The 21,590-nt window shown below is 40.5% G+C and overlaps 1 protein-coding gene and 1 long non-coding RNA gene across 16 annotated transcripts in view; one reads left to right on the plus strand and one right to left on the minus strand.

Annotated features, from left to right (window-relative positions):
- The window catches only part of PANK3 (pantothenate kinase 3), a 31,297-nt gene extending 15,277 nt beyond the window's left edge, over window positions 1-16,020 (minus strand). The window contains exons 1-6 of one of the 6 annotated variants that reach the window (XM_078359249.1): window positions 15,659-16,020; window positions 15,025-15,101; window positions 9,002-9,081; window positions 5,426-5,778; window positions 2,868-3,121; window positions 721-897 (exon numbers count right to left, since the gene is read on the minus strand). In XM_078359249.1, the coding sequence (XP_078215375.1) occupies window positions 721-897; window positions 2,868-3,121; window positions 5,426-5,778; window positions 9,002-9,017 (800 nt within the window). In that variant the 5' untranslated portion in view covers window positions 9,018-9,081; window positions 15,025-15,101; window positions 15,659-16,020. Of the gene's footprint in view, window positions 1-720; window positions 1,467-1,504; window positions 3,122-5,425; window positions 5,779-9,001; window positions 9,082-15,024; window positions 15,102-15,230; window positions 15,553-15,658 lie in introns of those variants that run through there. The other 5 variants (XM_078359252.1, XM_017967566.4, XM_002744152.6 and 2 more) reach the window with 5 other exon arrangements.
- A 279-nt stretch (window positions 16,021-16,299) lies between these two features.
- The window catches only part of LOC103789054 (uncharacterized), a 94,509-nt gene continuing 89,218 nt past the window's right edge, over window positions 16,300-21,590 (plus strand). For 7 of the 10 annotated variants that reach the window (XR_013530805.1, XR_013530806.1, XR_013530804.1 and 4 more), the window contains exons 1-3: window positions 16,300-17,915; window positions 19,717-19,820; window positions 20,352-20,547. This is a non-coding gene — a long non-coding RNA (uncharacterized LOC103789054). Of the gene's footprint in view, window positions 17,916-19,716; window positions 19,821-20,351; window positions 20,551-21,590 lie in introns of all 10 variants that reach the window. The other 3 variants (XR_013530809.1, XR_013530812.1, XR_013530813.1) reach the window with 1 other exon arrangement.

A 21,590-nucleotide genomic window follows, 5' to 3' on the forward strand; every position in this document is an offset into this window, starting at 1 on the left:
TTTGGAACTTATCCTACACATAGGCCTACACATGTATAAAATAAGAACAACAACATGTAAAGATTTCTAGGGTATATGGATACTTTAAGACTATATATAGTAGGCCATATAATGGTAGATTACCTTTTGTATATGGGGAGAAAAGAAAGAATATGTACTTGTATTTGCATAGAGAAACACTGGAAGAACACTAAAAAATTAGGAAAAAAAAAAAAAAAGTTTCTTGCTGGGCGCAGTGGCTCAAGCCTGTAATCCCAGCACTTTGGGAGGCCGAGGCGGGTGGATCACGAGGTCAAGAGATCAAGACCATCCTGGTCAACATGGTGAAACTCCGTCTCTACTAAAAATACAAAAAATTAGCTGGGCATGGTGGCGTGTGCCTGTAATCCCAGCTACTCAGGAGGCTGAGGCAGAAGAACTGCCTGAACCCAGGTGGCGGAGGTTGCGGTGAGCCGAGATCGCGCCATTGCACTCCAGCCTGGGTAACAAGAGTGAAACTCCGTCTTGGAAAAAAAATAAAAATACACTTACAAGGTACACTCAGGGTAGATTTCTTAATGTAAACTTAATTTTTAAATGACATCAATGTTCAAAACGTGGAACCGAAAATGGGTAAGAGAAAGCATCCTTACAACTTTCTGTAATATTGCTTTCCAAAAACTAAACAAGTAACTTGAATTACTTAAGTTCCATAACTTATTACATAAATGTTAAACTTACCTAGATGCTACAGCCCAACCTGGCAAACCAAATCTTTCATAATCTCCTCCATAAATATCACGGACCAGCTTGTCAGCTTGTGTGCTGTCACCTTTGGATGCCATTTCAAGGGCCTCTTCAAAACTTTCACAGCCAGTCAATAAACTGCATAAACCCAGAAAGGTACCCCCTCCAAGGCTAAAGAAAATAAAGAAACTTGCTAAGTTGCATTTATACATTGTATTATTTTGCTGAACTAAAAGGGTGGATCATTCATGTATTCAATAAACACATAGTAAAAAATCTACGACTAATGCTAAGTGCTAAAATAACATAATGAAACCAACAAAAATTGTTTAGTAAAACCAAACTTGTTAGATCAAAGAATAAACCAAAGAAAAAAAATCACTTGGTGGAAACATGAAGACAGGATAGACCTCTTAAATATCTCCCAAAGTCTTCACCCAGTACCTTACACTCTGTAGTCACCAAAAACAAATTTTTGTGTGTGCATTAAAAAGAAATAAATAAAAAATTAGTACCATATTAATTACAAAGAGAAAATCTTTGCTTTTTCTTTTTTGAGACAGGGTCTCATTCTGTCCCTCAGGCTGGAGTGCAGTGACCATGATCATAGCTTACTGCATCCTTGAACTCCTGGGCTCAAGCAATCTTCCTATCTCAGCCTCAGTAGCTAGACCACAAGTGCACGCCACCACACTGGGCTAATATATATGTATATATTTTTGTAGAGATGGGGGTTTTAACTACATTTCCCACTTTTTTGTAGAGATGGGGGTTTTACTATGTTACTGGTCTTGAACTCCTGACCTCAAGCAATCCTCTACTTTGGCCTCCCAAAGTGCAAGAATTATAGGCATGAACTACCATGCCAGGCCTTGTAATTTTAAATGGTTTCCAAGAAATGATTTTGTGAAAGGCTTATTTACTTGGTCTGACATGGATGAAATCAATTCAACATGATACATTAACATTTAACATGCCCTAGACATAATAAATACAATGAGTAAATTTATGTCCAGCTGGCCAACATGTCAACTACAAAAATTTATTTGGTTTATTACTCTTTTGGATATGCTCACAGAATGAAATCATATCTAATTCCTAATTTCTAGCAAGTTCTATCCCTGAATCACTGACGGATTTAGTTAACAGACTAAACTTTTAGAGTTAACTGAAGAAGGTAATAGTAGCGTATAATTCTTTGGCATTGAGAATTACAACAGAGGTAAACTTTTAACCACCATAAAAATAAAGTACTAATTAAATTTAAATAATTTAAACATAATTACTACTTTAAAATTAAAATGAGTTTTTTCACAAATCAATCTAAAGTATCCCCAAAATCTTGCTTCCTTAAACAGGAGTCTTCACCTCTCTGTAAAGTTGATAAAATACATAAAAGAACTATGAGTTTTAAATCTTATTTCTCATTCATATTTCAGGTATTAAAGAAAAGTTTGTAGGCTATTTGGGAATATTAATGTTATCACACAAAGAAATCACACTAATTCATCCTGTAAGAATAAATCACAATGTTCTCTAATACTGCAGTTTAAATGCAAACCTATTCAGCACGTGGCAAGCTAGATGTCCATATATTAATATCTATTAAAAAGTAAAAGATAGGTAAAGAAAAATGCTTTGGAAAAAAGAACAAAACATAAACAGTAAAGTTTTAAAATAAAAAGAACGGTCACTTCCAAGTAAATGCTCTTCAGTTAAATTTTAGAAAAAATGCTACTAGATTCATTATAGATAAAAATTCACTTTTGCCATTATGGAAATTTTGATGCCAACTGATGCTGACTAATGAACATTTAATAATTTCAGTTTGAGTACTGACATACACATCTTATAAAAATACATTGTCTGTTGGCCAGGACGGTGGCTGATTCCTGTAACCCCAGCACTTTGGTAGGTTGAGATAGGCAGGTTGCTTGAACTCAGGACTTCAAGACTAGCCTGGGCAATATGGCACCCTCTTTTACTTAAAAAAAAAAAAAAAGAAAGAAAGGAAGAAAGAAAAGAACAACGCTGTTGTGCAAATACATGTTCTTTTCCTGGTGAAAACAGCAATATTACACCGATTTTATAATGTGTATAAAACAATGTGAATGCAGCAATATGACCAAAAATGTCACTACCTCGTCCCAGTCACTCGTTTATAGTTGTCTTTGGAATGGACTGCTAAAATACTGACTCCTGAGCCAATGTTCACTACAAGCAGTGGATAGGGATCATCCAGGTTAAAAGGCATCTTTTGGCATCGCTCAGGCTCTGAGGCATTAGCAAAATAATAGCACTCTGCTTGTCCATTGAAACTGACAGAGTCTATATACAGCAAGCCCTTTACAAGGCAGTCAAGTTCATCCAGTTTGTGCAGGTGGAGGTTTCCAATCTGTTTAAAAAAAAAAAAAAAAAGATGTCATTCAAAAACAACTCAACTATATAATTTTCCTATACTACGTCACAAAATCTAAAAATAATCTATGATCCCCACATTTTCATTTTATTTCATGTCAAAATCTCTTAGGGATTTAATCTATCCCACTGGTCCTCAGTGAGGGTGAAACCACCTCACTACTAGCTTTCTAAATGATGGGGAGAAAAAAAGGACCAAACTGACATCTAGTGGGCAGGGACTTGGGACACCAGATATCTTTAATAGGTGAACATTTCCGTAAACCAAAGAATTATCTCAACTATGCATTATTTTTTAGTGTTCTGTCAGTCATTTTTATAGTGGCAGCAGGAAAATTATTTATAATTATCTGAGCCTAGAGAGGGACAAAGTTATTTTACCTATATGTCTGTGTATATAAATACAAAAGTATTCATCCCATGGTTTAATTAATTTCTTTATTTTTCAGACGAAGTCTGTCACCCAGGCTGGAGTACAATGGCATGATCTCAGCTCACTGCAACCTCCACCTCCCGGGTTCAAGTGATTCTCCTGCCTCAGTCTTCTGAGTAGCTGGGATTACTGCCACCGTGCCTGGCTAATTTTTGCATTTTTAGTAGAGATGAGGTTTCACCATATTGACCAGGCTGATCTCCAGCTCCTGACTTCAAATGATCCACCCACCTTGGCCTCCAGAAGTGCTAGGATTACAGGTGTGAGCCACTGTGCCCAACCCACATAGTTTTAAACACATACTAAATTTGCTAGGAACTAAATCACCACATAATGCATGTGAATATTGTACTTCCTACTGTTTGGAATTTTACCAAGTGTTTGTTTAGCATGTTGGAGGGTCATGTCACCAACAGCAATGCCATTTATGGTATCTGATTAGAACATACCGTATCAATCTGGCATTTGGGGCTTTGGTATTCATTATGAATCTATGCATAGGTACAAGCATATAACTGCTTCATGATGTTCTCTGGAATGATCATACTGCTTGTTAATCTACCCACTGATTGATTAATTTCTGAATGATCAATGATACCTTAATCTCCTGTCTTTATAATATAGTTTGAAATTATTAAATTCATTATTTCAGGTTAGTAAAAAGTGTATTATTATAATATATTGCAGCTTAGACATCACTGCCTCTAGGAACCTCTTCAACTCTCTAGGAGTTGTTAGGTATTACTCCTCTGTCTTCCCATGGCACCTCTTTTCATACAGTATTTATAGATCTTTACTGCAAATTACAAGGGTCTCACTTCTATAAGCCATTTAAGTTACTCATATTTCTTTTGAGATAGGACCTCACTGTCACCCAGGCTGGAACACAATGGCTGAATCACAGCTCACTGCAACCTCAATCTCCTGGGCTCAAGCAATCCTCCCATCTCAGCCTCCCAAGTGGCTGGGACAGGCCATGATGCAGAGCTAATTTTTAAATTTTTTTTGTAGAGACCAGGTCCCACTATGTTGCCCAGACTGGTCTCAAACTCCTAGCCTCAAGTGATCCTCTCACATCGGCCTTTACATTCCATTAACAGTATTTTCTTATGATTTTGAGAAATTAAATTATTGACATTTACATTTTCAGGAAAAACAAATTTCACTGGCCCTAAACAAGGCCACTCTTTATTCTACTGGAAAAGACTAGATGCTTGGCAAACCACTCTTTGAACTCTCATTCTAATGGAAAAGCCTAGAGGATGGCAAAGTGCTAACAGCGCATGACTCAAAACAATACTCATAGTTCTCCTGCCATATCCATTCAAATCACCCCATTTGACACAGAAACATGGACGGATTGACAGTGTAAAAACAGAAAGGGTAACAGATTTTCATTCAGGTGTCTATTATACTAAACAGAAGACACTGGTTTCCAAACTTAGGGTTTGGGAAGGAGACGGCCCTGGAAGATTAATGTTTTTGAATAATATTCCAAAAACCATGTAAATGTAGGACGATAGTGAGAATAATGCAAACTTCCTTTGTATCTGGCTTTGTACAATGCCAAATACATGAATGTCCCCAAGTCCCCTTTTTACTGCAGCTTTGTAGTAGTATAGCCCTAAACAAGTTTTACCAAATATTATTTGCAACAACATGCCCAAATCTGGGTAATGTTTAGTCATCCCATAAATGTGTTTAAAATGCCCCAAGTGAAAGGAAATCATGAATACCTATTTCCGCTGCATGTGCAGGGAGAATTAAGGAACATGCTAGATGGAAACCTACCCTCATATTTAAAAACTAACAGGTATTAATTTTCAGTTTTGAGTAAATGATACGTACTGTGCGAAAATCTTTTTCAAACTTGTAAGCACCACCTCCTGTAGCACATAGCACCGTTTGCAAGGTTGAGAAGTTTTTATCTCTTCCCATTTGGATAAAAGTAGGCAGGTCCTGGGTTGGAAACCTGATAAAGTGCAAGTTCCCTCTCCGGCCAAAAAGTGTTAAATCTTTCAGTTCAAGATGTACATCCCGAATGCCAGTGGATCCATATGCTACATTAGAAGTCAGATATTTCCGAATACTTTTTAAACTCTCAACTTCTTCTTGTTCTTCCTCTGCTGTGATATCAATAGGTTCAAAGTATGAGAGCTTTACTAGAGTTCCCCCAATGTCCATGCCAAACCAGGGGAAAGCTATGGGAGAAAGAAAAAATATATATATACATATACACACACACACACACACATACACATACACACACACACACACATTATATATATATACATACATACATCTTAGAAACACAAACTACAAAATGGTTAATTAGCCACAAACTTCATTTACTTTGCATCATGCATTCAGGCAATAATATGTATTGGGTAGGACACATGTTCTGTGGAACTCACCTTTTTCCCTTCAAAGTCTTATTAATATATTTTCTAAAAAACATATAGAGTGCTTAGAGTTGACCCAGGACCTTTTAATTCCTGGCCTTGTAGGCACTACTTTTCATTTACTAAATATTTACCATGTGCTTGCCAAATGAGAAAAAAATTCAGATCTTTTTTTCTTCAATAAATAGGTCATCACCAAGAGCCTGAAAATCTTTGTTTCTATAAACATTTAATACAATAAAATTGGTCTGTAATCACTTCAAGTAACCCAGGAGAAAAGTGCCTCCTTAAAAACCAATTCCTGCTGGGTACAGTGCTCACACCTGAAATCCCAGCACTATGGGAGGCTGAGGTGGGAGTACTGCTTGAGGACAGGAGTTTGAAACCAGCCTTGGCAACATAACAAGATCCCATTTACTAAAAATTTAAAAATTAGCTGGGCGTGGCAGCATGCACCTGTTGTCCTAGTTATGGGAGGCTGAGGCAGGAGGATCACTTTAGTCCAGGAGGTTGAGGCTGCAGTGAGCCATGTCTGAACACTGCAGATTAGGTAACAGAGTGAGATCCTGTCATAAAAAACAAACCCAAAAACCAATTCCCTTCAATAAGTAATCATTATCTCCTTTACACCAGGAAATGGGAATGCAAATAAGGAAGATAAAATACCTGCCCTCAAGGAATGCTCAATCTAGCATGAATCACAAAATTCAAATTTTTATAATTAAAGCACAACTGATTCATTCAGTTCTCTATAGAATTACAGCTAACATTTACTGAGTGCGCACTATCTGCCAGAAATATGATAACCACATAGAGGCTCATTTAATCCTCAATACCCCCACTATAAGACTGCTCCATTAAGTGTACCACTTAGAGGAGGAGGCAAATCAATTACAAACTTGCCTAAGGTCAAACTGTTAGGTGCCAGTAACAAGATTCCATCCTAAAAATATATATTTCTTTTCTTTTTTTTTTTTTTGAGACGGAGTTTCGTTGTTGTTACCCAGAGTGGAGTGCAATGGTGCAATCTCGGCTCACCACAACCTCCGCCTCCTGGGTTCACGCAATTCTCCTGCCTCAGCCTCCCGAGTAGCTGGGACTACAGGCGCGCACCACTATGCCCAGCTAATTTTTGTATTTTTAGTAGAGACAGGGTTTCACCTTGTTGACCAGGATGGTCTTGATCTCTTGACCTCGTGATCCACCCGCCTCGGCCTCACAAAATGCTGGGATTATAGGCGTGAGCCACCGCACCCGGCCAAAAAAATATATATTTCTATTCTCTGGGATCTTAACTACTATGAGAGACTCAAAAAGAGTTTAATACACAAGATACATGGATTAAAATGTCTGACAACAAAATACATTTAACAGATTTTATGTAAAAGTTGTAGATAAAAATTAATTCTAAAATTCTTTCTTACTCATTTAACTTAATTGGTATGTGTGTGCCATTAGAAAACCAGGAACATAGAATTGAATGAGAAAGGATTCTATACATTTCTCCACTTAAGAATTCACACATTTACTGAAAGTAGCATATAATTTTGAATCTGAGGAAGGAGTAATCCTCATTATCTTCTTTTGGAGAAAAAGCTCATTTGTCTTTATATTTGAAACTCAAATTACAGATCTGGAGCTATATTACAGATAATCTTAAGAAAGAAATAGTATTCTGTATTCTGGGACAGTTCTTCCCAGTATGGGAAAAAAAAGTTTTTTAAAAAAGCAAAATGACTTTGAACCATAATTGGGGAAGCCAGGGGGCAGCTTAGAGCCAAATGCAATACTTTCATATCACCTACAGACAAGTATAAATAAGCAACATAAGCAGAAGAAACTGACTAAATTTTCTCAGTTTTGTCAAGTGACTAGCAACAAAGGCCATCTTTTTCTTTTTGAGACGGAGTCTCGCTCTGTCGCTGGCCCAGGCTGGAGTGCTGCAGCAAGATCTTGGGTCACTGCAGCCTCCGCCTCCCAGGTTCAAATAATTCTACTACTTCAGCCTCCAGAGCAGCTGGGACTACAGGTGCACATTGTCACGCCCAGCTAATTTTTATATATTTAGTAGAGACGGGATTTCACCATGTTGTCCAGGATGGTCTTGATCTCCTGACCTCCTGATCCACCCTCCTTGGCCTCCCAAAGTGCTGGGATTACAGGCATGAGCCACTGCGCTCAGCCAACAAAGGCCATCTTTAAGTAACCTGCGCTTGAAGAGAATGGTAGCAGCAATATTAAAAGAGGATAAGCTCGTACCAGGTGTTTGCTTGGACAAACACAAACAAAACAACAGGAACAGATCTCTTTATCCCACAAACCAGAAATTCCTTCAGAAATGTCCCAATCTGGCTGGCACATGGGGCCACAGGGGCACACGTCTGCAATCATAACACTTGGAGAGGCAGAGGCGGGTAGACCACTTGAGGTCAGGAGTTCCGAGACCAGCCTGGCCAACATGGTGAAACCCCATCTCTACTAAAAATACAGAAATTAGCTGGGTTGGTGGTGCACACCTGTAATTCCAGCTACTTGGTAGTCTGAGGCAGGAGAATCGCCTGAAACCAGGAGGCGGAGGTTGCAGTGAGCTGAGATTGTGCCACTGCACTCTAGCTTGGGAGACAGAGCAAGGCTCTGTCTAAAAAAAAAGGAATGTCCCAATCTGTCGAAACATGTTATTAGGACACTTTTCAATGGGCATTAGATAAAACAAAGGCATCCTTCTGATATTAAATAACCAAAATGAATTCTCCTACTTGACTGACGGTTGACTCTAGAAAATTCTGTGGGGGGGGAGGGGTGGAAATCATTATTTCTACATCAAGTACATTCTGAGACAGAAAAATTTCTACGAGGTTAGATTAAGCTAGAAACCTTTATTTTCCAAAATTCAAAATATATTTTAAAAAAATATTTGCAGGTTTTCTTTCTGTGCCTTGTGTCAAACAAACATAGATATTCAAATAGGCACACAAATATAAAAATGCCACTCAGGGAGCAAACTACAAAGCTAATACATTACCAGGTTTAGAGTTCATGCCATTTTTATTTTCAGCCAAAAGTCTCTGCTCCCAGGTTTATAAATATCTGGATACTGTCATTCTTGAAAGCAAAAATCCCAATTAACACATACACAAAGAACTATTCATCCTTACACAAAACCATTAATTAAGTCTCAAAGGAACTTTAATGTCCAGGAAAAGAGTTCAACTTTATAGACTAAACATTGGAGAAATAAATTATCTACTTTTCTAAATCTACAAAGGAGTACCAAAGATTCTGATTCCAAAGGTATATCAACAATCAATTACAAAACACATACTTGGGCCACTTAGTAACGCATGTAGCGAAGCATTAAAGACAAACATATAAAAGGTGACAAAATACACTAAAAGTTGAGTATCCTTAATCCAAATTCTGAAATAAAAAATCTGAAACCTTGTGAGCATTAACATGAGGCTTCCAAGGAAATGCTCAATAGAGCATTTAAAATTTCAGATTAGGGATGCTCAACCTGTAAGCAAACATATATAAGGCAAATATTCTAAATGAAAATTTGAATTCAAAGATTCCAAATGAAACTGAAATCTGAAACACTAAATACTTCTGGTCTCAGGCATTTCAGATAAGGGATAATGAATCTGTATTTTTTACACACACACACACACACACACACTCTCTCTCTCTCTCTCTTTCTCTAAGTAAAATTCCTAAACAAAGCCGTATTACATATATTGAATCTCTCATGTGTTTTAAAACTATATTAGATACTTCAGAATTTTATAAATTGTGTACATAAGGCATAAATATGAACTCATGAAACAAAATTATTATTAAATTTCAAAGCTGTAACCCACTTATTAGTGTATTAGACTAGAGAAACACAATGTTTTATAAAATACTGTAAATTAAATTGGAAAAACAATACTATTTTCTTAAGTTATTGCCCAAAGAGGTAGATTTTTAAAAAAAAAATCAACAATGCAAAATGCCCAAGACTCATTTCACATCTAGTCTACTAGAAATGTGTTCCTTGAATGCTGTTTTAAAGAAAGGTTGGCCGGGCATGGTGGCTCACGCCTGAAATCCAAGCACCTTGGAGGCTAAGGTGGGTGGATCACCTGAGGTTAGGAGTTCAAGACTGAACATGGTGAAACCCTGTCTTAAAAAAAGAAAGAAAGAAAGAAAGGTTAACTAGAGACAGTTATCCTGCAGATGATGACTTCTTAGTAACCATAACGTGCCAACCAGAAAATTGCACGCTCCTTCTATTATATATTGCACATATAAATTATGACAATTTTCTCCTTAAAATCAACAAAGTAGGCTGAGTTCTCTTTAACTCAGCCCTGCTGTAACTCCAATTAAGAAAAAAAGAAAGAAAAGTCGGTGGCTGGTAATGGCCACCTTTTAAACTGAGATCCTCTCAATTCAACAGAGTTCAGGAATTAATTTCCTTATGCCAGAAAAATAATCACTATTAAAAAGCACGAGATACAGAACCTCAGCAAGGCCAAAAAAAGAAAAAGCACAAAGACAGGACAAACAGAAGAGACACAATTTCTCAATTATGACACACTCCTATCATTTAATAAGTGGTCTGGGGGTGGGGTGAAAGGTTAAAAAAAAAAAAAGTGGTCTAATTACCAACATATATTTTCCAGTGTATCCACAAAATTACTTATGATTGACATATTGTCACCAAAATAAGAAGAGGGCATGAAGCGCAAACTTTGCTTATTTGCAATGAAAATATGAGTAAATACACATATATTAAGTACAACCACAGGTCCACCTAATAGTTCTATGAAGTAAGAAAAATACCAGTTTCCTGGCCGGGCACGGTGGCTCACATCTGTAATCCCAGCACTATGGGAGGCCGAGTTGGGTGGATCACCTGAGGTCAGCCTGGCCAACATGGTGAAATCCCGTCTCTACCAAAAATACAAAAATTAGCCCGGCATGCTGGCATGTGTCTGTAATCCCAGCTACTCAAGAGGTTGAGGCAGGAAAATTGCTTGAACCTGGGAGGCGGAGGCTGCCGTGAGCTGAGATCACATCACTGCACTCCAGCCTGGGCAACAATAGTGAGACTCCATTTCAAAAAAGGAAAAAAGAGAAAAATACCAGTTTCCTAAGAAATCAAGCAAGAATCTACGTATTTATAGCTTTGTTGCTTCTGGCAAAGACCCCTGAAAAGTAGATCACCAGTGCATAAGCAGCCTACTTACGGCATATAACTCAAACATTCCTTATTTCTTTTTTTTCGAATAAAACATTCCTTGCCAAGGTGAAAAAAAAGAATCAAAATATATATTTAAAGAGCAAAACAAAGCACACATTACACAAATGTAAGCACTTTGATGATGGCCAATATATAGTCCCAGACCGTGAGAATTCTTAGAATCTCTCAAGATCTGTTCATTCTGCCTTTAACAAAGTAATATCTCTTATTCTATGTCTCAAGTGGTCTTATAAAGGTTGACATTAGTCCCCATATGTAGCAAAAATATCTCGAACTACTACAAGAATGAAGTGCTATTTCTTACTAGACGCATTATATATGCGAAAGAAGAAATCTTATCCAATCACCTTTTAAAATACTAAATATCAGATGCTATCTAGCCACAAGAGCAGACTGTTAATTTCTAACAATGTGGGATAAACTTTGTACCTTACTAAGTGCTGCTAAGGAAGCAGAGAACAATCTCTAAAAAAAAGAGCTATTTAATCACTACTGGTCCCATGCAGATTTCAGCCTAAAGGGATCCTGGCCAGGAACATGGCTCATGCCTCTAATCCCAGCACTCTATGAGGCAGGAGGATCGCTTGAGCTCAGGAGTTCAAGACCAGCCTGGCAAGGGCAACATGGCAAAACCCCATCTCTACCAAAAACACAAAAAAATTAGCTGGGCATGGTAGCGAGTGCCTGTAGTTCCAGCTACTGGGGAGGCTGAGTGGAAAGGATTGCTTGAGCCTGGGAGGCCAAGGGTGCAGTGAGCTGAGATGATGCCACTGCACTCCAGCCTGGGTAACAAAGTGAGACCTCATTTCAAAAGAAAGAAAAAAAAACACAGATGGTGGGGGGAGATACTAAACCAAATTAGGACTTAATTGTTCTTCAGACACAGAGGGAAACCAATGTGAAAAATGCTTGAAACATAGGGTATTTTAAAGAACAAAATTCTAAAGTGAGCATGTACACTGTTATATTCTAGATACGTTTCAACTTCCTGGATATTAAATTTCATTATTCTCAATAATCATTCCAAACAAAAATGGTTTTTGTTCTGAAATAGACTAAGAAAATAATCATCTTCACACCTTCAGTATTATGATTCCTTAGGACAGCTTCCCGTTTTTTCTTTAGTAAATTATTTCTAAGGGGAGCTATATTAGAAACTACTATCCCAACTATCTAATGGAAGTGATAATTCTTCTGCAATAACTGAATTTACAAACAGGCCAATCAAATTACACAGAAGCAAACTACACATATATACTATACCGTTTTCTCTGGTCTTAAAAACTTCAAGTACCTTACTCATTAGGTCAATAAAGCACAAACTGAAAACCTATACCACATCACACTGAAATATATGTATTTTTTGTTAATTCTTCTTTTTTTTTTTTAAATAAAGACAGGGTTTCGCCATGTTGGACATGTTGGGTTTCGAACTCCCGACCTCAAGTGATCCACCTGCCTTGGCCTCCCAAAGTGCTGGGATTACAGGCATGAGCCACCACGCCCGGCCTGAGATATATATATCACCTTTTACTATCACCTTCTTAATCCAGTTACATGCTACATAGGTAACCCAAACATAAGCTTAAAAACCTGCACCCTGAGAAATCATGTCAGGCAGGGAAGACAGTAACACAGGATTGACTTTTTCCTTCCTTCCACTGGGGTTGAATTAACACATAATTTCAAATGCTAATCTTCCAGTTATACAATTTAGAGAATTTTTAAATTTTCTGGTTAACATATGCATTTGGTTTATAACCTGTAAAGACACTGGTAATGTATCTAGAAGCAATATTTTCTAACACTTAGGTGAATAATGTAAGGATACATGGGAAGCCAGGGTCACTTGTTTAGCCAATATTACATACAGCTTCTTCTAGTATGCAGTTAAATGATGCAATGCATATAAAGAAAATTCCAAACACATACTAAGTAATCAATAAGCGTTATAATTATGCCAAAAAAATCCCATACAGGTATTCAAAAACAAAACAAATATATCTTTCATTAACCTGAGTGATTTAAAAGTTAAAAGAATATTATTATTATTGGTTTTTTGGTTTTTTTTTTTTGAGACGGAGTCTCACTTTGTTGCCCAGGCTAGAGTGCAGTGGCGCCATCTCAGTTCATTGCAGTCTCTGCCTCCTGAGTTCCAGCAATTCTCCTGCCTCAGCCTCCTAGGTAGCTAGGACACCACTCCCAGGCTAATTTTTGTATTTTTAGTAGAGATGAGGTTTCACCATGTTGGTCAGGCTGGTATCGAACTCCTGATCTCGTGAACCACCTGCCTAGGCCTCTCAAAGTGCTGGGATTACAGGTGTGAGCCACTGCACCCGGCCTATTTATTTTTCATTATCCAGGACAGTTCATGGTTGAAATACTTTCTTTCCCACACACAAAACGTGATGTTCTTTACTACAAACAATAAAGTTACTTTTACATATAAAAAACTGGGAAATGTTATGTTAAGCTTCTATATCATAGTAACTGACCAGATTTTCAGCATGATTCCATTTTACGATTAATGGTCTCACAACGTACCACATTGTACTAATAACTTATTGGGGGGTGGGGAAGGAGTATTCTTTTATTTCTCGACCTAATGTGTATTTTTAAGACTTTAGCTGGACTGCAGTGGTGTGCCACTATGCCCGGCTAATCTTTTATTTTTTATTTTTGGTAGAGATGATGTCTCGATATGGTCGGTGCCCAACTTGGTATCAAACTCCTGGCCTCCAGCGAGCCTCCTGCCTCGGTCTCCCAAAGTGCTGGGATTTCAGGTGTGAGCCACTGTGCCTGGCCCTATTTTATAAACTTCTCATAATAATCTTTATAATCTTTTCTAACACACCTTTGAAGGAGGTGGTACTCGTACCTGATAATTAGTATGTTCAAATCTAAGTAATCAAATCACTATCATGACAAAAGAAAATAATCACCACCAGAAGAGTCAAAATTTGAGTTGATCATACACTGTTCATCAAATGGAAATTCTAAGACAAGCAGAGAAAACCTATGTGTGAGGGAAGATGTCCAAGTGTTCTAATTACTGCACCTGTTTAAGATGCATTAGTTTAATTCAGCAGATGTAAATTCAAAGGCTCTCTATATTACTTTTCATTTAAGCCTTCAAATCAACTAAAGACTCTAACAGCTATGACAAAATTAAGTTATCATAACCAATTCTTTAAAAAAATGTTAACAGATGAGACTACCAGATAAAGTACTTAGACAATGCCCCATGGGTGCAGGAGAAAGAAAACTGTATTATGAATCAGTCCACTTAGACTTATGAACGTCACAGCACATGGTTGCTATATCCTTGGAAAAGTTACTCTGGGGCTCAGTAAGTTCAATTTCCTCACCTGTAAAGTTTAAGACCAAATTACCTTACATTTAAATAGGAATGTGTACTTTTCAGAGGGTTCTGGCTTGTTGCCTCTCAGGTGAGATTTACAGGAACCCCGATGGGCAGGCAGGGAAGGTGTCAGCGCCCTGTTTTATAGTTGAGGATTTCTTAACAGTTAAGAGATCACTGTAACAACTGCCAAAGTATCAAGATGACTTTACGATATGAGCATGAATCCCCACATGCCTAGTCCTTCTGGGAGACTATACTTTAAAGTATGACAATCACAATCGCTGAGTGATTAAATAAGTCAATTCCTGGAATAGAAGCTTTTTAAAAGAATAAACATAAAAGGAAGCAAATGAAAGTAGACCTGCTTTCTAAAAGCATAGTAAGAATTTTAAGTACATGCATATACAGTCATAGAAAAATCTCTGCTAGTATTCACCATAATATTAATAGTGGTTCGCTCCGGGTGCCGGGAATACGGTTGATTTTATCTTCTTTTTTGTTTATCTGCGTTTTCTAAAACAGACATGAACTAGTTGATATTCTAAACAAAAATAACCCAAGGCAATTACACACTGGCAGGTTGCATGCACATACGTTTCAAAGCTCTAACTGTAACAACAGTGACAACTCCCAGGAACCCACCGGCATTTCAAGAACACAAGCAGGAAGCCCAGAAATCCGTAAAAACAGGTGCTAAGAGCCCCGGGCGCAACCTGACAGCCGCGACCGCCTCTTTTCAACATGAATTCCGGTAAAGCAGGGAGAGGAGACTGGTAGCCCTAGTTTAGTTTGACAAAATCTTAATCAGAAATTCCCTCTGGCACCTCCCAGATCTCGAAGAGGAAGTGGGAGGAAAGGGCTTAGGGGGCGGCAGGCATTCACCATGCAGGAATAGGGGGATGGGAAGGACGGAAGCCTCGAACTCGGGCTGAAATGGTCCCTCCGCCCCCATTCCGGATTAAGCGCCGGCGAGGATCTACAGGCTTGGAAGCAGGCCGCCCAGTGAAGGGGCTTTCAGACGGGACCCAAGGGTAACCTCCCAACCCGGCGGGCCCCGGCCCCCATCTTACAGGGTTTCTTGGCATCTTTGATCTTCATGGCGTCGGCCCGAGGGGCAAGGGACAGCCTCGGGTCGGAAGGACTGAAAGCAGAGGCTGCGACTCCGACGGTGGCTGGGCCGCGCGGCGAGGCCCGGTTCCTCCCCTCAGGCCGGGCGGGGCGGACCTAGGGCGGGGCGGCGGCGCCTGAGGCGATGCCCGGCCCAGAGGGCGGCCCCCCACCCCCGCGAGGGGCGGCCGGGACCCAGCGAGCTGGGGAAGGCCGCCGGCCTCGCCGCTCCGGGGCCTCCCCGCAGCCGCTCCAAACAAAAGGCCCCGGTCCCGGGAGCCGCCACCGCCGCCGCCACCGCCGCCGCCGTACTGAGAAATAGCCCGCCCAGGCCGAACGCCCACGTGACACGAGCCCCCCTCGCTCCCCTTCCGCCGGGCTGCTGGGGATTGTAGTTCTCCGGGTTGTGAGGCCCCGCTCTCCGGCTGTAGTTGTGAATATGGACTACAAAGCCCAGGATGCATCGCTGCCTCTACTCCGGGGCCCCTCCGCTTCCGGAGATCGCCTCAGAGTGGTCCCAGCGAGAAGAGGGCCGGGTCTTAGTCACGCCAGCGAGAAGGCGACCAATGGTGGCTGAGATGGGCGGGCGGGGGAAGTCCGGCTCAGACCTCGTCAGGTCGCGGAAAGAGAAGACGGAATGAGCTCTTCGTGGGGGCTGTCATGGCTGTTTGGCTGTTCTCGGACTTCTTTTTAGCCAGGAAAGCTGGTGGTCAGGTCATGGAAAGCGCTAGATTCAGGGCTCTAGAGCCATGCTTTAGATAGACCCTTGAGTACATTGGTGAATTAAAGTCATTCACAAAGGAATTCTCTTGCTCAGTTAGAGACAGGTTCAATGTTAGGGTCGGAATGATGACAATAGCAGGAAGAGAGGTAACATCAATTGAATGCTTTATGTCCATGAGACTCTGCTAAGCACTTTCTGTGATTTGCTTCAATTCAGGGGCCTTGTGAACCACGTGCAACTAGTGATTTTATTGTCCTTCATTTTGAAGATGGGGAAGGATCCAAGGAGTTAAATCTCTTGCTGAGCATTCCTTTTGTCACCCATCCATATTCCCCTCAATCCATATTCCCCTCGGGGTCCTCCAGCCCAGCTCCCTGGTTCTAAAGTGAAAACTGACTCCCAGAGAAGAAAATTTAGATGCTCCAGTTCTCACAATAAAGCCAGGACACCCTTTCCCCATGCCTCATAGAATATTAGTTCTCCAGCTGGAACGGGGGATGATGGCATTGGGTATCTTCTTTTGGCCTTCACTTTTATTGCCCAGTTAAATGGCCAGGAATTCAGTGGTTTTACAGCAGATGGAATGAGGGTTGGCAATGGAGGACTGGGCATTCCAGTCAAAGAAGCCCATTAGTCAAAGAGCCTTCCTGTCCCTTCTTGCAGATGATAAGCCAAGTGATGTGAAGGACAGAAGACACAAACTACCATTTACTGAGTACATACTAAGAGCTGACACTTTGCAACGTGCTTTACTTTACAAAATTTAATCCTCCCGACTACTTTTTTTTTTTTTTTTTTTGAGACCGAGTTTCACTCTTGTTACCCAGGCTGGAGTGCAATGGCGTGATCTCGGCTCACCGCAACCTCCGCCTCCTGGGTTCAGGCAATTCTCCTGCCTCAGCCTCCTGAGTAGCTGGGATTACAGGCACGCGCCACCGTGCCCAGCTAATTTTTTGTAATTTTTAGTAGAGACGGGGTTTCACCATGTTGACCAGGTTGGTCTCGATCTGTTGACCTCATGATCCACCCGCCTCGTCCTCCCAAAGTGCTGGGATTACAGGCTTGAGCCACTGCGCCCGGCCCCTCCTGACTACTTTTTGAAATAACATGATTAAAAAACTAAAAAAACTTGCTGGGTGCAGTGGCATGTGTTTGCAGTCCCAGCTACTTGGGAAACTAAGTGGGGAGACCCAGGAGTTTGAGGCTGTATGTGATAGAGTTTGTGAATAGCAACTGTGTCAGAGGCGTTTGAACCACAGCGATTTCATCTTGAATAGGGACTGGTTAAAATAAGGCTGAGACCTACTGGGCTGCATTCCCGGGAAGTTAAGGCATTCTTAGTCACAGGATGAGATAGGAGGTTGACACAAGATACAGGTCACAAAGACCTTGTTGATAAAACAGCATGCAACAAAGAAGCTGGCCTAATCCCACCAAAACCAAGATGGCACTGAAAGGGATCTCTGGTCGTCCTCACTGCTGATTATATGCTAATTGTAAGCATTAATATGCTAAAAGACACTCCCACTGGCGCCATGACATTTATAAATGCCATGGCAACAGCAGGAAGTTGCCTTATATGGTACCCTATATGGTCTAAAAAGGGGAGGAACCCTCAGTTCTGGGAATTGTCCACCCCTTTCCTGGAGAACTCATGAATAATCCACCCCTTGTTTAACATATAATCAAGAAGTAACAATAAGTATAAGTAGCTGAACAGTCCGTGCTGCTGCTCTGCATATGGAGTAGCCATTATTTTATTCTTTTACTTTTTTTTTTTTTGAGACAGAGTCTCACTCTGTCGTCCAAGCTAGAGTGCAGTGGAGTGATCTCAGCTCACTGCAACCCCTGCTCCCGTTCAAGCGATTCTCCTGCCTCAGCCTCCCGAGTAACTAGGACTACAGGTGCACGTTACTACGCCCAGCTAATTGTTGTATTTTCAGTAGAGATAGGGTTTTACCATGTTGGCCAGGCTGGTTTCAAACTCCTGACCTTGTGATCCACCCACCTCAGCCTCCCAAAGTGCTGGGATTACAGGCGTGAGCCACCATGCCTGGCCTGATTATGTTCATTATTTGGATTGTTATTCTTTTTTTTTTTTCTTGAGATGGAGTCTCGCTCTGTAGCCCAGGCTGGAGTGCAGTGGCATGATCCTGGCTCAATGCAACCTCTGCCTCCTCGGTTCAAGTGATTCTCCTGCCTCAGCCTCCCAAGTAGCTGGGATACAGGTGTGTGCCACCATGCCTGGCTGATTTTTGTATTTTTAGTAGGGACGGGTTCTTGCCATGTTGGCCAGGCTGGTCTCGAACTCCTGACCCCCAGTGATCTGCCCACCTAGGCCTTGGATTGTTATTCTTATTGTAAAGTAAAGGAAGAAAGCTTACTGGGCATGGTGGCTCACGCTTGGGAGGCTGAGGTGGGCGGATCACCTGAGGTCAGGAGTTCGAGACCAGCCTGACCAATATGGTGAAACCCCATTTTAAAATAAATAAATAAATAAAAAGGAAGAAATCTCATGTATTTAGACATTTTGCCTAAGGTCATTATTTGGGATCAGATCATAGGTCTTATTAAGTAAAAGATAAGGACCCACATGGCACTGATCAGAACAGATTTTGATTCCAGATTTTATGTTTGTTGTATAGAATTTTTTTTTTTGAGAGGCGAGGTCTCACCCTGTCACCCAAGCTGAAATGTAGTGGCATGATCATAGCTCACTGCAGTCTCCAACTCCTGGGCTCAAGGCATCCTCCTGCCTCTCAGTTTCCTGAGTAGCTGGGACCATAGGCATGCACCACAACACCCAGCTAATTTTCTTATTTTAAAATTTTTTGTATTTTAAAAATTTTGTATTTAAAAATTTTTTTTGGTTCTCACTCTGTTGCCCAGGTTGGTCTCAAACTCTTGGCTTCAAGTAATCCTCCTGCCTTGACCTCCCAAAGTGTTGGGGTTATAGGCATAAACCATCTTACCTGGCCTTTATTTTTTTTATAGAAATATCCTTCTGAGCTACCAGAAATGTGACATGGCAAGTCAGAATCCTGAATGGTAGACTTAACCTGCTCTTCCTCTTTTATTTCCTGTTATTACTCTATCCCACACAGAACCTTAGATATTCTAGAATGGTCCTGTTTTCCACAACTTTATTGGATGAGAGTCATGATTTCTGATCTGACATGGCTTCAAAGAATGTTCACTATATAATATGATTTTATTGCTGGTTCTATAAGTCTTGTGGGCACACTAAGTTCTCTGCCAACATATATCTTTTGATTGTTTCTGGCTTCTCTTTGACAGTAGCAGCTTGGAAGTCAAAGGGGAAGTGATACATATGCTTTGTGATAGGCTGGCCATGGTCTGAGAGAAAGAAGAGCTAGAACTTAGAAGCCATAAAAATTTGGGTAAGTTTTGGGCATAAGCTCTTGCTAGTTTCTGTGGCCACAGAGATGAGTGTATACGCGTATGATTTAGCTTAAAAGTTAGGTTACACACCTGTGATATTACTAGAGTTAATCATCTATTAGCTGTTTGTTCAAATATGAGACTACTCTTTGGTCTGGCATGCCAGAAAAATCACTCAACTTTGAATAGTGAGAATTCCCATCTCCAATCAGCTGTAGAGTTGCTGTGTGACCCTGGAAAAGTCCTTTTTCTCTCTGGGCTTTAAATTATCCATCTACAAAATGAGATGACTGTTCGAGATTTCTTTCATCTCTACTTTTTCGTTTCACTGAGGACCTTTTCCCTTTTCAGTATCAATGTGTAATATGTTCAGCCATGTTTTTCCTAAAGTTTTCACCAGTGTGATTGAAATTGACAGGTCATCCTGTTTCAGTTTGTGACTAGTCTTTCTTCTGCAGCCCCCATTGGCTCTCAGCCCCAGTCCCTCCTCCCAGTGCCATCTGGTTAATTGCATTTTCTCTTTTTTCTAGCATGTCCTCAAAATCTATTCCCGGCAGAGTGAGTGCCAGATCTGGTGAAAGCATCTAAAGGGTCCAAGAGACTGTCTTCTTATCTCAAGATCTGTTGTCTACAAAATACAATAAATTCAGCCCATCAAGTAAAATGATAGAGGAGACCTGACACGTCTTCATTTTGCCTTTACTGAGGAGGTATCCACAGAGACAGGTGGTGAGTTGTACCTAATTATGACTATAGGTCTCCTGATATGAATAAACACACACACATACACACACGCTACACACCCTTCAAAACCCAGATGAAGCTTTTAATAATGGATTCTGTCTCTAATTAAATGGTCAAGAACATACTCCAGTCAGTCTACTAGATCTACAAACTCAAATAAGCTAGGGGAGAACATCATGAATATTAGCATCCTCAATCATCATCCTTGTCATCATCATGATCATCATCACTATCCTGATAGTGGAAGCACAATTTCATTCAAAAATACTAATTAAGCTTTACCAGGCACTGGAGTGCCTGCTGAGGGTAGAGAGAGGTGAAAAAGAAACAATAATTAAGCTAACAAATCAATAAACAAGAATAGGCTATAATAAGTGATGTGAAGGAAATAATCAGGTTGATGTGCTAAAGAGTGCCTGGGCTGTGGAAGATTGGTGGGGGTGGGGTGGGGGGCAGTGGGCTTTATTTTAGATTGGATGGCCCAGGGAGGCTTCTCTCAGGAACTGGCATTTAAACTGGGACCCATGCAAATTGCTGGGGAAAAGTACGCCCTACAGGCATGCGACTGGTCTTCAAAGTAGCTTTGGTTTGAGTTACAGAAGCAGCAATGTGTGGGGAGTAGAGAATAGGTGTAAAATGATATCAGATGAATTAAAGAGGTGAGCTTGCTGGCCCTTGAGGGCCACCTGAACATTTTAAGGAGGGAGTGACATGTCCATGAATTTAGAGGATTATTTTGCTGCTTTGTGGAGAATGAGTGGATGCCAGAGGCGCTATGACTTGGAAATGAAAAAACTAACAGACTCCCATCCTTCTCACCCCACACAGAGTCAGTCACCACGTCTGAGAGGTTCCCAGAGCACTCCAGGAATTGACAGGGGCTTGAATCAGTGTGGGAGCAGCAGAGATGCAGAGAAGTGTTGGATCAAGAACTTCATTTAATAGTTGGGTTTGGTGGCATGTGCCTATAGTCCCAGCTACTCAGGAGGTCAAGGCAGGAGGATCATATGAGCCCAGGTGTTTGA

Source organism: Callithrix jacchus, chromosome 2 (genome assembly GCF_049354715.1).
Source record: "Callithrix jacchus isolate 240 chromosome 2, calJac240_pri, whole genome shotgun sequence".
In the NCBI taxonomy this organism is placed as follows: domain Eukaryota; kingdom Metazoa; phylum Chordata; class Mammalia; order Primates; family Cebidae; genus Callithrix; species Callithrix jacchus.